The 13739-nt window shown below is 51.5% G+C and overlaps 2 protein-coding genes across 3 annotated transcripts; both read left to right on the top strand.

Moving 5' to 3' along the window:
• Nucleotides 1-2233: 2233 nt before the first annotated feature.
• On the top strand, nt 2234-9979 carry F12 (coagulation factor XII). Of its 2 annotated transcripts, none has more exons than XM_050144228.1 (14): nt 2234-2369; nt 2698-2755; nt 5588-5684; nt 5851-5921; nt 6233-6343; nt 6427-6558; nt 6671-6775; nt 6848-7052; nt 7144-7355; nt 7459-7681; nt 7842-7978; nt 8063-8206; nt 9447-9595; nt 9681-9979. In XM_050144228.1, the coding sequence occupies exons 1-14, from the start codon at nt 2313-2315 to the stop codon at nt 9846-9848; spliced, it is 1869 nt and encodes a 622-aa protein (XP_050000185.1). In that variant the 5' UTR covers nt 2234-2312; the 3' UTR covers nt 9849-9979. The 2 variants fall into 2 exon arrangements, with proteins under 2 accessions (XP_050000185.1, XP_050000186.1); XM_050144229.1 differs by having other exon boundaries at nt 2250-2369; nt 6887-7052.
• Nucleotides 9980-10101: 122 nt separating this feature from the next.
• Nucleotides 10102-12938, top strand: Pfn3 (profilin 3). The gene is made up of 2 exons (XM_050144230.1): nt 10102-10218; nt 11601-12938. The coding sequence occupies exon 2, from the start codon at nt 12071-12073 to the stop codon at nt 12482-12484; it is 414 nt and encodes a 137-aa protein (XP_050000187.1). The 5' UTR covers nt 10102-10218; nt 11601-12070; the 3' UTR covers nt 12485-12938.
• Nucleotides 12939-13739: the final 801 nt, after the last annotated feature.

Raw genomic sequence — 13739 nt, 5'->3', positions numbered from 1 at the left:
TTTTTTTTGAGACAGGGTTTCTCTGTGGCTTTGGAGCCTGTCCTGGAACTCGCTCTGTAGACCAGGCTGGTCTCGAACTCACAGAGATCCGCCTGCCTCTGCCTCCCGAGTGCTGGGATTAAAGGCGTGCGCCACCATCGCCCGGCTCACCTGGGTGATTCTTACATTACAAAGTTCGGCTGCCAGCAGAAGATACATTCTTGCATATGAGAGCAAGGAGGTGCAGCTTTGATACCTTATTAAATAACAGTGCTTTTCAATCCTATCTTTCATAAACCTTATTTTTGGGACAGAACAGGAATTATCATACAAAAATTCACCCTAGGGGCTGGAGAGATGGCTTAATAGTTTAGGGCACTCAGTGCTTTTCCAGAGGTCCTGAGGTTTCAATTCCCAGCAACCAAATGGTCGATCACAACCATCCATAATGAGACCTGGTGCCCTCTTCTGGCCTGCAGACAGACATACAGGAAGAACACTTTAAATCAATAAATTAATAAATCCTTTTTAAAAAGTGTTTAAAAAATCTGCCCTAATCCAAAATAACATGGAGACCATAAGAGGATTTTGCCAATGCCGTCGGACATCGTGGCACATATTAGGGAGACTGTAGCAGGAGGATCAGATGGAAGACCAACCTGAGAAACACAGCATCTTAGAAGGAAAGAATTTACAACTGGAATTAAGAGTCCTATCGGTGGACATCATGATAGCATGTGTGTGCACGTGTGTGTGTGTTTCTTTTGAGACAGCGTCGGTCTACATAACCCTACTGTCTTGGAACTCACTATGCACACCAGGCTGGCCTCAAACTTACCGAGACCCACCTGGCTCTGCTTCCTGGGACTAAAAGCATGTACCGCTATGCCTGGCTCTGTAAGAGTATCCTTGATGGCCTGGCCTAATCAGATAAGCCGTGAAAAAGGACCAGAATCTTCCTGGCAAAGCAGGCCCAAAGTGTGAAGCAATTCAACACGGGCATTCTCTGATACGGATTCTTTTTTTTTCTGTTTATTTATTTATTTATTGTTTTTTGTTCATTTTTTAATATTTATTTGTTTGTTTGTTTGTTTGTTTATTATGTATACAATATCATGTCCTTGTGTATGTCTGCAGGCCAGAAGAGGGCACCAGACCCCATTACAGATGGTTGTGAGCCACCATGTGGTTGCTGGGAATTGAACTCAGGACCTTTGGAAGAGCAGGCAATGCTCTTAACCTCTGAGCCATCTCTCCAATCCCGTTTTTTTGTTTATTTTTTTAATTGTTGAAAAAAATTTTCCGCCTCCTCCCCGTTTCCCATTTCCCTCCCCCTCCTCCCACACATCGCCCCTCCCCCACTTCCCCTCCTCCTCTCCCCTCTGATACTGATTCTATTTTGTTATTTTTTTAATTAATTTATCTTTTTTTAATTTATCTTTTTTAAAAAATAAAAAATTTTTATTTATTATGTATACAACATTCTGCCTCCATGTATGCCCACACGCCAGAGGAGGGCACCAGATCTCATTACAGATGGTTGTGAGCCACCACGTGGTTGCTGGGAATTGAACTCAGGACCTCTGGAAGAGCAGCCAATGCTCTTAACCACTGAGCCATCTCTCCAGCCCTTATTTATCTTATATAATGTTTTACCTGCATGCATGCCTGATGCCCACAGAGGCAATCAGAGCTCCTGGACTTGGAGTTCCAGAGAGTTCTGAGTTGTCATGTAGGTGTGGGACTAGAACCTGGATCCTTTGGGAGAACAGCAAGTGCCCTTAACTGCTGAGCCATTCTTCCAGTCCTGATGCTGGCTTTAAAGGAAGCAGGTGACCAGAAATGTAGCCTGTAGTTGACGGCCAGAAAGAAGTGGGGCATCTGTCCTGTGGCCACATGGAGGTGATCTCTGAAGGGACTTGGGAGGGGATGCCCCTTCAAAGCGGGAACTCAGCCTGAACTTCAGTTTTGTGACAGTCTGGGTAACTCTAACCCTGAACACCAACTGTTTACCTGTGGGTTTGTGCAGCCGTGAATGTGGTTTAAGGGGGACATTGTTTTAGGGTGCTCAGCGTGTGGCAATCGGTTATACAGCAGAAGAAAACAGCATGCTTCCTGATAGACTGTAAGACTGTGCTGTAGGAGCCTTCTCCTCAGCCAGCTCCCCAGTTGCTAGGATGCCATGTCACGGTTCTGCCAGGCTTTCCGTAAAGCCTGTGCCCCTCGGACCCAGGAGGGTGTTTGACCAAGTTTCACCTTTCATGCTTCAGTGAACTTTGCCCAGACCTATTGATCTGCCCTCCTGGGCAGGCAGTGGGACCATCGACGACAACATGAGGGCTCTGTGGCTCCTGGGGTCCCTGCTGATGAGCCTGGATTTGACACTTTCGGTGAGGGCTGTGGATGCTAGGATTGGACCAGGATGGTACCGAGGGGTCCCTGTCCCAACCCTGGCCTCTGCCTATCACCTGCTAGTTCAGGTGACTGGGAGACGTGTGTGGGGGAAGGCATGGCCAGCCCAGCAGGCCCAGACAAAGGAGAGAGCAGCCCACACTGGGGGATATGACAACACAGGCTACATTTGTAGGGGAGACAATGGGAAGAGGGAGGAGGGTCAAGTCTTGTGAGGAAATCCTGTACTTTGGGGAGGTGGAAGGAGGTTGGGCCCTAGCATAGGATCAAGGAAATTCTGATGCTCCTGCCTGCTGTCCTCTGTAGGCTCCACCATGGAAAGGACCTAAGGAATTCAAGCACGGCCCTGACGAGCCCACTGTGGGTAAGTGATGTGCTCTTCTTCCTAATCTACACTGGCGGGGTTGAGTGTGCTTTAGCCTGTGTGGTCTCTGCAGCCTCAGGCCTCTGGCAGAGGAGGGATCCTGAGCAGAGCTGTTCAGAAGACCTGCAGACCTGAGTAGTGCCTACAGATCCATAGCAAGCTGTATGCTCAGAGGGCAGGGCTTGGGCTGTACCGGAAGCCTCTCTTAGAGCCTGGCAGGTGCTTGGTGGCGGTGGCGTGGGGCGGTTTACTATGGGTGCCATCACACCTGGACGCTCACCAGTCTTCCTTAGGGTCCCCGTGTCCCCCCTTTTCCTCACAACACCTCTGGAAGATGTCGGTCATCACTGATGGAGCTCAGACCCTGCGTGGGTGATGGGAGCCAGATCAGGGCTTCAGACTCGCCCAAGGTCACAAACACCCAGGTTGCCTGCAAACCCTCCCTTTCTCACTTGTAAATTTCCTGTGTGGGCTTCACTTTCCCCGTCTGAAAAACTAGACAGGTAATAGTGAGTCCCTCAGGGTTGCTGCTAAGGAGAAAGGATCCTGGTAAAGCGGTCACCCAAAGGCAGGAAAATGCCTCTAAAGCCTCAGCTCTGACTTAGCCTAGGGCTGTAGCTCACCTGTAGAGCACTTACTTGCCCCACATGTACACAGCCCTGGGTTTGAGCCGCAGCACAAAATGATAACTCAAAATGATAATTCCTAACTCTTAGAACATTCCACTTAGGTGATGAGTACCCCTGGCAACTCTGCCCTAGGGCTGTGAACAGGGAACCCTACCCTGGTGAGCTACGTCTGGTGAGGCCAAGCTCAGGCTTGCGGCATGATGCCTCACAGTGAGGCCCAACACAGTGTGAGCCTCTAACCTTCCCTCCCAACCTCACACTAAGCCAAACAGCTGCTGCCCCTTTCAACCTGACCCAGCAGTGGTCCCCTGCCCTAAAGGTCCAGGCTCCTTGTCTTTTGTTGCCTTGTTGCTCAACGCCACTAAAAACAGACTTGCAGCAAATGTTTGTTGACCGTGTCCTAGGCGCTGGGCTCGGTGGTCGCAGCATTGCCACTGCCACTCATCCTCCAAAGTAGATAGCTCTTCTTTTTGAGATTACAATCCTATTTCCCCTTCCCCTTTCCTCCCTCCGACACAGTTATTTTTTTCTGATTAATTATATTCTCTACAACCACAGGGACATCAGATTCGCAAATTCTGTGAGGTTCCCGTGGACCTCTGACTGCGACATTTTCATCAGTTACCGACATGTAACCGTGTTTCATGTGTGATTCTGTTCAAAGGCATCGTATTCAGTGTGCATGTTGTTGCTCCCTCAGCGCTGACCTCTTGGCCAATAGCACGGTTACCGCCTGCCTGAACAAGGCATCTTTGACTCAGTTTCTCCCTAAGGTCCAAGACAGCTTCTTGTGGCGGGAGCTCTAGATAACACTTCAGCATGCACAGAAGCACATCTTCCCTTTTTTCTCCTTGAAGTTCTGGGGATTGGTGCTAGGCAAGTGCTTGGCCGCTGAGCTAAAACCCTAGCGCTCTTTAAAAAAGAAAGGAAGAAAAGAAAACTGGGCTGGGCATGGTAGAGCATTCAAAAAAACAAAATAAAAGCTGCTGGGCAGTGGCGGCACACGCCTAATCCCCCTAATCCTAGCACTCAGGAGTCAGAGGTGGGAAGATCTCTGTGTGTTTGAGGCCAGCCTGATCTACAGAGTGAGTTCCAGGGCAGCCAGGACTGTTACACAGAGAAACCCTGTCTCAAAAAACAGAGAGAGGAGGCCAGGCGGTGGTGGCGCAGGCCTTTAATCCCAGCACTCGGAGGCAGAGGCAGGCGGATCTCTGTGAGTTCGAGGCCAGCCTGGTCTACAAGAGCTAGTTCCAGGACAGGAACCAAAAAGCTACAGAGAAACCCTGTCTCGAAAAGAAAAAAAAAAACAAACAAAAAAAAAAAAAACAGAGAGAGGATGAGAGGGAAGGAGGGAGGGAGGGAGGGAGGAAAAATATCGTGCCACATGGATGTCGGGAAGGATATTCAGGGCAGAGCGCTGCCTTGTTGGGTTTCTGCTGGGTGTGTGTGTGTGTGTGTGTGTGTGCACATTTTTACTGATGCATACAGTTTCATTAAGACCATGGAAGACTGCAAGGGCTTGGTAGTTTGTTTGGTTTTTGTTTTTCCTTGTGATATCATGCATATGTTAGGCAAACACTACTGCTAATCTATACCCTCAACCTGAATCACAAATATTGGTTTACGGGTTACAAAGAAATTCTTACACAAGGCAGGCAGATTTGCACACACAAAGCCCGGGAACCATGAGGATTGGCGGTCCTGTTACTGTTGCCATTTTACTAATGAGTCAAAAAAAGGTAAGTGGGCTGAAGAGATGGCCCAGTGGTTAAGAGCATTGCCTGCTCTTCCAAAGGTTCTGAGTTCAATTCCCAGCAACCACATGGTGGCTCACAACCATCTGTAATGAGGTCTGGTGCCCTCTTCTGGCCTTCAGGCATACACACAGAATATTGTATACATAATACATAAATAAATATATATTAGTTATAAAATTAAAAAAAAAACAACAAAAAAATGGTAAGTGACCTAAATGTTTACTAAGTGGCAACTTTGTGACAAGCTCTTGGGTTTCAGACTTGACCCGAGGGCACAGAGCTTGTGAGGGTTGGAGGCAGAAATCTAAGACCGTTCTCTAAGCGGGGTGCAGTCTTGGATGTAGAGTGCTCTCTTTGAGGACTCTCCTCTCTCCAGCCAGGCCCCATGAGGCACAGCATGGGCAGCTGGGCATAGGGTAGGCTTCAGAGGTGTGTTATTCCCACAGTTCTCACCGTCGATGGGAACCTCTGCCACTTTCCCTTCCTGTACCACCGCCGTCTGCACCACAGATGCATCCACAAAGGCGGGCCGGGCCGGTCCTGGTAAAATTTCTCATGGGGGTTGGAGGAGGGGCCTAGAGAAAATGGATTCTGCCTGTCTATCATCTGCCTAAGAATTGTGTTTGGGCAAAAGGGCGCGCGCATGCGCGCGCGTGTGCGCGCTACTCAGCCTTCAGGCAAAGCAGAGAAGTCTCATTTGTTTCCCCAGGTGTGCCGTCACTCCTAACTTTGACCAGGACCAGCAGTGGGGATACTGCTTGGAGCCCAAGAAGGTGAAAGGTACTGCATGCAACCCATGGCCCAAGGCCGCCGCCTCCTGCCCTTCACTCTATTCCCACCCACCTACTAGGTATCATCAGACCCCACACACTTGGGATTCTGGGTCCAGCCTCTTCCCTTCTCCTACAGCATCCTTTCAAAGGTCAGAGGGAGAATTCTGGGAAAAGAGACCACCATTTTACAGATGAGTTTAAGGACCGGAAACTTGGGGTTCCATGGTTCTAGGACAAGCAGGTTCAGGCTGGGGTTTGACCTCTTCATGTGTCACTCAGACTCCCTCTTCTTCCTTCCGGTGTCTGTCTGTCTCTCAGACCACTGCAGCAAAAACAACCCCTGCCACAAAGGAGGGACGTGTGTGAACACCCCCAATGGCCCCCACTGTCTCTGCCCAGAACACCTTACTGGGACACGTTGCCAGAGAGGTAAGGGGGAGCTGCCTGCCCAGGAGAGGTCCCTGGAACCCTAGAAATTTGCATGGTCCCACTGTCCTCTTTTTGTCCCCCAGAGAAGTGCTTCGAGCCTCAGCTTCTGCAGTTCTTCCACGAAAATGAGATATGGTTTAGAACGGGGCCAGCAGGTGTGGCCAGGTGCCAATGCAAGGGTCCTGGCGCCCACTGCAAGCCACTGGCCAGTCAGGGTAAGTGGGTGTGTGGCGACTGTGGGGAGGAGGGCAGAAAGTCAGGAGCCCCTGGTAGGAGGCTGGGTGGCATGGTATGCCCAGGTTTGGAACAGTGTGCACCTTCCCCTAGCCTGCAGCACCAATGCGTGCCTCAATGGGGGCAGCTGCCTCCAGGTGGAGGGTCACCAACTGTGCCATTGTCCTGCGGGCTACACTGGACCTTTTTGCGACTTAGGTGAGTGGGGCTCTATGTGGAAAAGACTTGGGGGAGGTGAATAAGGGAGAATGGAAAAGTGAACACCAACAGAACCATCCCCTGATTGCAGGGAGTCCCCTTTCTTCCTAGATAGTAAGGCGACTTGCTACGAGGACAGGGGACTCAGCTACCGGGGCAAGGCTGGAAACACTTTATCGGGGGCACCATGTCAGCGGTGGGCCTCGGAGGCCACCTACCGGAACATGACTGCGAAGCAAAAGCTAAGCCTAGGCCTGGGACACCATGCCTTCTGCCGGTTCGCTGGAAGGGACTGGGCAGGTCAATTTGCTTCCCCTTAGGGCCCTCAGGGGCTCTCCTTACAACAGTGTTTCCTCTTGAGATTGCAGGAATCCGGATAATGACATGCGCCCATGGTGCTACGTCTGGAGGGACGACAGGCTGACCTGGGACTATTGCGACCTGGAGCAGTGCCAGACCCCAACCCAGGCACCTCCTCGAGTTCCTCCTGAGCATCAGGACCTGCCGGTGCCCCAGCCTTCCACAGTGCAGAAGCCTCAGCCCACGTCCCAGGCGCCACCTCTGTTGCACGCGCTAGATGGTTAGGCAGAGGAGGGGGTCCCGGCCCAGAACATGTGGACCCTGCTTATTCCAGGCAGCCTGCCGAGGGTGTCCCTGGCCTCAGCTAATCTTTCCTTCCACAGCCTCGCCTGAGCGTCAGAATCATGTGTCCAGGATCAGCTCAATGGGCTGCGGACAGCGGTTCCTCAAGCGACTGTCCCCGCTCAGCCGCATAGTGGGCGGACTAGTGGCTCTGCCTGGGTCTCACCCGTACATCGCTGCGCTGTACTGGGGCGACAGCTTCTGCGCCGGCAGCCTCATCGCCCCCTGCTGGGTGCTGACCGCGGCTCACTGTCTGCAGAACCGGCAAGCGCCACCCTCGGGGACCCCTTGGCCGCTCTACTGTACCTACACCCTACTCTCCTCTCACCCCGCATTTTTCGAGCTCCCCCGGGGGGTTGAGAGCAGGGGCGCCCCCAGAACGTCTGTATCCAGCCTGAGCACTTTGTCTCCCACCCGACCGCAGGCCAGCGCCCGAGGAGCTGACGGTGGTGCTCGGTCAAGATCGCCATAACCAGAGCTGCGAGCAGTGCCAGACGCTGGCTGTGCGCTCCTACCTCCTTCATGAGGGCTTCTCCTCCATCACCTACCAGCACGACTTGGGTGGGGTGACCCTGCAGGAATAGAGAGAAAAATGGGGAGGGTTGGGGCCCCAGGTCGCCGTCTAACCCTTCCCTCTTGTGGTAGCTCTGCTGCGCCTGAAGGAAACCGAAAACAACAGCTGCGCGATCATGTCGTCCTACATCCAGCCCGTGTGCTTGCCCATCAGCGCGGCCCCACCCTCGGAGACAGTGCTCTGCGAGGTGGCCGGCTGGGGTCACCAGTTCGAGGGTAGGCACAGCGGTTGGGAGCTGGCTGGAGATTTTTGGCTATCTGAGCGCGCACTTTTCGTAGCCTCCGATGAGCCTGGGTACTCGTTTCACTGACCTGACAATTTTGAAGAAAAAAAAAAAAAAAAAACACCAAAAACCCGTGCAGGGGCCCTTGTCTCTGAAGCACGACTTTTCCAGAATCTAGAACTCGCTGTCGAGGTTCCCAAATCCCTTTGGGTTTGTCCTCGTTTGCTTTCTATGGTGACGATAAACACCATGGCCAAAATCAGCATAGGCGGGAAAGACTTTGTTACTTACAAGGCTGCATGCAGTCCACCATGGAGGGGGAGGGGGATCCGAGGCAGGAACTGAGGTAGAGAGCGGGAAGGAACTTGCTGCCTTGCTCTCAGCATCTTGCTTAGCTTTGTTTTTGCTGTTTGTTTGTTTGTTTTGAGTCAGGATTTCTCTGTAGCTTTGGATCCTGTCCTGAAACTAGCTCTTGTAGACCAGGCTGGCCTCGAACTCAGAGAGATCCTCCTGCCTCTGCCTCCCCAATGCTGGGTCGACTTCCTTTCTTACACAACCCAGACTCACCTGTTCAGGGGTGTCACTGCCCAGAGTAGGCTGGGCTCTCTTACATCAATCGTTAATCAAGAAAATGCCCCCATAGACATTTCCAAAGGCCAATCTTAAAAAGGCATCTTCTCAGCCGGGCGGTGGTGGCACACGCCTTTAATCCCAGCACTTAGGAGGCAGAGTCAGGTGGATCTCTGTGAGTTCGAGACCAGCCTGGTCTACAAGAGCTAGTTCCAGGACAGGCTCCAAAACCACAGAGAAACCCTGTCTCGAAAAACCAAAAAAAAAAAAAAAAAAAAAAAAAAAGGCATCTTCTCCATTGAGGTTCCCAGATGTCACGTGGACAAAAAGTGACCCAGCTCAGGATTATAGAGAGAATCCAACTTTCTCTTCTCTCTGGGCTCCAAGTTACAAAGGCTTAACTAGGACTTTGTCCCCATGCCGGAGCAATGGGGACAACTATTTTGGGAGCCAGGTTCTGAGACATTGCGTGGGAGAGGGTAAGGGGTGTCTTCTTGTTCATTCTAATCCCGGCTTCTCTGTGGGCCTCAGTTTCCTTGTCTGAGAAATTGTTACCGGCAGGTCCCTACTACTCAGGCTTGCTGTGAGGGAGCCAAGTCAGGGTAGGTGTGGAACTGCCTGGTAGCCCGGCCCACGCAGCAAGCTTAGGTCCTCATTTGCAGGGGCGGAGGAATACGCCGATTTCCTGCAGGAGGCGCAGGTACCCTTCATCTCCCAGGAGCGCTGCTCCAACGCTGACGTGCATGGGGACGCCATCCTGCCCGGAATGCTTTGTGCTGGCTTCCTGGAGGGAGGCACAGACGCCTGCCAGGTCAGCCCTGGGGTCCTGGTTGGTACTTTAACCCTACCTGTCCACTACAGAACAAGAGCGATGAGCTTGCTTGTCCCCTACCCAGGGTGACTCCGGGGGTCCTCTGGTATGTGGAGAAGGGGCTGCAGAGCAACGGCTCACCCTGCGAGGTGTTGTCAGCTGGGGCTCCGGCTGTGGTGACCGCAACAAGCCCGGAGTCTACACAGACGTAGCCTACTACCTGGCTTGGATCAAGGAGCATACCGATTCCTAACTAACCAGGGTTAGTCCTTCCGGCATGTGTGCCCCTGGAGTGTAGGGGTTGACTATGGTATGATGGACACAGTGGAGATAGTGCCCAGGTAGCATGCGCACAGAAATTCAATAAAGTGCTTTGATAATGTTCCCCAGAATTCCCTCACTGCCTGGGCAAGATCTTAGATCTCTTGTCCAGGCCACCAGGCTTTCTTGGCCTCACTTTGAGCCAATCCCTGTACAAGGAGGTGGCCCATTCTGTTTACACAGTAACAGGTTCTCAGCCTGACACCTGGGGGAGATTCTGGAGTCAGCGTTCAAGCTCACCTGAGATCAGTAAACTGGACCCTCTAGGCAGAAGGCCGTAGCGAGATGTTTGAAAACTGCAGGTGATTCCACACGCAGTCAAAGCTGAAAAGCATTGTTAGGAGTGCTCCACATTGGGCTGGAGGTATGGGTGGTGGTAGCTGAGCTTGTGTGATGTCCTGGCTTAGGTTCCAGCACCACCTTTTAAAAAAGGGTGTTTGGGGGTTTGTTTGTTTGTTTTATTTTTTGAACTTTGAGCCTGGCATGGTGGTGTGAGCTGGTGGCAAGGGCTGTCTGAGGCTACAAGAGCTGGGGTGGGAGCCAGCAATCCATAAGCCTTCGGGTACACCGTGACTCTTTAGGTGTGGTTAGAGGGCTCCCTTACAGGACAGGTCTAGCTGTCCAGACTAGCACCTTTCTTGCTCTTAAAAATGTCATTTATTTGTTGATTTATGGAGACACGTCTTCCCAGTGCTGAGATGGCAGGCCTGCGCCATCTCACCTGGTTTGTGTGGTGCTAGGGGGTCCATCCCAACACTTGGTGCATCATTGGCAGGCACTCTGTCCACGTCACTCAACTGACTGAGCTACAGTCCTAGTCCTTACACCCATCTCTTTTATATGGGGGCTATTTCCCCCTTCATTTTTGGATACAGCATCTTACTATGTAGCTCTTGACTAGCCTGGGACTTGCTATGTAGAGTAGGCTAGCCTTGAACTTACAGAGATCTATTTGCCTCTGCCTTCTGAGTTCTGGGATTAAGTGGGTGTCACTATGTCTAGCCTTTTAAAAGTAAGAAAAAAATTGTGGTTTGTGTGTGTACAATGTGTTTGAGTGTGTCACAGTGTTGTGTGGAAGTCAGGACAACTCTGTGGAGTCTGTGCTCTCCTGCCTTTATGTGGGTTCCAGGGATGACGCTTAGGCCACCAGGCTAACAGGGCAAAGCACCCTTACCTTCTGAGCCATTTATATTAATAGTTTAAAAAGTTATAATTTCAAGATTGTGTGTGTGTGTTTTTGAGACAGGGTTTCTCTGGGTAGCCCTGACTGCCCTATAACTGGCTTTGTAGACCAGTCTGACCTCGAACTCACAGAGAATCACCTGCCTCTGCCTCCTGAGTGTTGGGATCAGCTAATTTTAAGATTTTTAGTTATGTGTTTGTGTGGCTCTATGGCTATGAGTGCAGGTGCGCAAGAAGAGCAGAAGGGGGCAGCAGTGAGCTGCTTTAACCTCTGTGCTGTGACTTGAACACTAGTCCTCTGTGTGAAAAACAGTTCCTGCTGGGTGGTGGTGGCACAAGCTTTTAATCCTAGCACTCAGGCAAAATAATAATAATAATAATAATAATAATAATAATAATAATAATAATAACAACAACAACAACAACAAAACCCAAAAAAACAGTTCCTGTTCTCCCACCAATCCTTTTCTGTTTGTTTTTTGTTTTTTCTTTTTTGAGACAGGGTTTTTCTGTGTAGCCCTAGCCGTCCTGGAACTTGCTTTGTAGACCACCCTGGCTTTGAACTCACAGATTCGTCTGCCTCAGCCTGGGATTAAAGTGCTGGGATTAAATATGCGCACCACCGTGCCTGCCTTTTTTTTTTTTTTTTTTAAATCTTAATGTATGTCTGTGTGAGCTTGCCCAGAGAGGTCAGAGTTAAGGCCCTTGTATGTCAACAGAAAAGCAGTAAGTGCTCTTAACGCCACCCCTCCAGCCCCACACCCATCTTCCCTTTCCTCCTACACGCTCCTTTAGAACTGTCCCCCCCCAACTCCACCGCCCTCACATTCTCCACCTAAAGAGATGTTCTGTGACATTTGCCCCACGTCACAGCCCCGCCCGGCGAACTTCATGGAGTAGCTTAGCTCTCGGTCCTGCGAGTCACCCCCTCTAGCGCAAGCGCAAGGAATAGGGGGCGGACTCTGAGCCGAGATGGGTGACTGGAAGGGCTACATCAGCGCGGTGCTGCGGGACCAGCGCATCGACGATGTGGCCATCGTGGGCCACTCGGACAACCGCTGTGTGTGGGCATCACGACCCGGGGGTCTGCTGGCGGCCATCTCCCCACAGGAGGTGGGTGTGCTCACCGGGCCAGACCGGCACACCTTTCTGCAGACGGGTCTGAGCGTGGCAGGCCGCCGCTGCTGCGTTATCCGTGACTTCCTGCTGGCCGAGGGCGACGGCGTACTGGATGCACGCACCAAGGGGCTGGACGGGCGTGCAATTTGCGTGGGCCACACACCGCGGGCACTTCTGGTGCTGATGGGCAGACGAGGCGTGCATGGAGGCATCCTTAACAAGACAGTGCACGACCTGATTGGTGGGCTGCGGGAGCAGTGCTCCTAGCTGGACCGCCAGGCCACCCGTGGTGGTAGGAGGACCAGAATAAACCTTGAACGGAGAGCTGTGGGTTTACCCTCTTGGTGCATGTGCGAGGACGTGCAAACAAGGAAACTAGTTTATGGGGAGATCCTTGCAGAACAAAGTGATCCTGGTGGGCTTCCAGGTCTCCTGTCCCTGCCCATTCCTCTTGTGGTAGATGCCTTTGGTCTGGGTGTTATGGTACTGCCCCAGGTCCCTAAACACGTCACAGCTGAGAAATCATACTGGGGTAGCAGGCTCTCAGATTTTACCTCAGGCTTTACTACCATTTTCTCATGGAATTTTCCACATATGTAGGCATAACAATGAACGAAGTCATTCCCACCCACCTCCCTCCCCAGCACACACCAGCAGCCAAGGTCTGTGGGGTTTCAGGATGGCGTTGAGTGACCCTCAGTATGTTGGAGATTGGCCCCAGGATACCAGTGGGTACTCAAATCTTAAGATGCTCTTGTATAAAATGACAGTGTTTGCAAAGAATCTACCTATAGCCCCTGGTGTGTGATCTCCAGGTGACTTTTTTTTTAAAGATATTTTTTAAAATATTTATTTATTATGTATACAATATTCTGTCTGTAGGCCAGAAGAGGGCGCCAGACCTCTTTACAGGTGGTTGTGAGCCACCATGTGGTTGCTGGGAATTGAACTCAGGACCTTTGGAAGAGCAGGCAATGCTCTTAACCACTGAGCCGTCTCTCCAGCCCTCCAGGTGACTTATATACCTAATATACTGTAAAAGCCATGTAGTTACTGTGCTGATTGGTTAAGGAATGCTGAGTTTTAAAAACGCCCATGTACGATCAGTAAAGACGGAACTTTAAACATTTCTCTCTCAACAGTTTGCAGAATTGGCAGAGGTAAAGCCCAGGTATACGAGGGCTAGCTGTATTTCTGCCCCCTACTTGGCACAAGTATGGTGACTAGGTGACAGGATGTAGCTGACTATTCTCAGAAAAGTTCTAGGGTCCCCAAGCGTCTGCACCCGACCACATACAGAGACCTCGGAGGTGGGTCTACTGCAGGCACAAGTGTGAGCATTGTCATCGGGCATGGCCAGTCTTCCTTTTCTTCCGAGGCCCAAAGCCCCCAATAGAAAGCCTTGGCCTACAGGGAAGAAATGTGGTACCCCCACCCACTGACGCTCACTCTGCAAGCCTCACTCCAGGGCACTGGGTGGCAGCCTCCCCTGTTGACCCGCACTCTGCAAGCCTGAGCTCCA

The sequence above is a fragment of the Alexandromys fortis genome, unplaced genomic scaffold (genome assembly GCF_014885135.2).
Source record: "Alexandromys fortis isolate MF-2015 unplaced genomic scaffold, M_Fortis_MF-2015_v1.1 scaffold_1, whole genome shotgun sequence".
In the NCBI taxonomy this organism is placed as follows: domain Eukaryota; kingdom Metazoa; phylum Chordata; class Mammalia; order Rodentia; family Cricetidae; genus Alexandromys; species Alexandromys fortis.
Note: the sequence above shows the minus strand (reverse complement) of the source record. Positions and strands in the feature narration are given on the sequence as shown.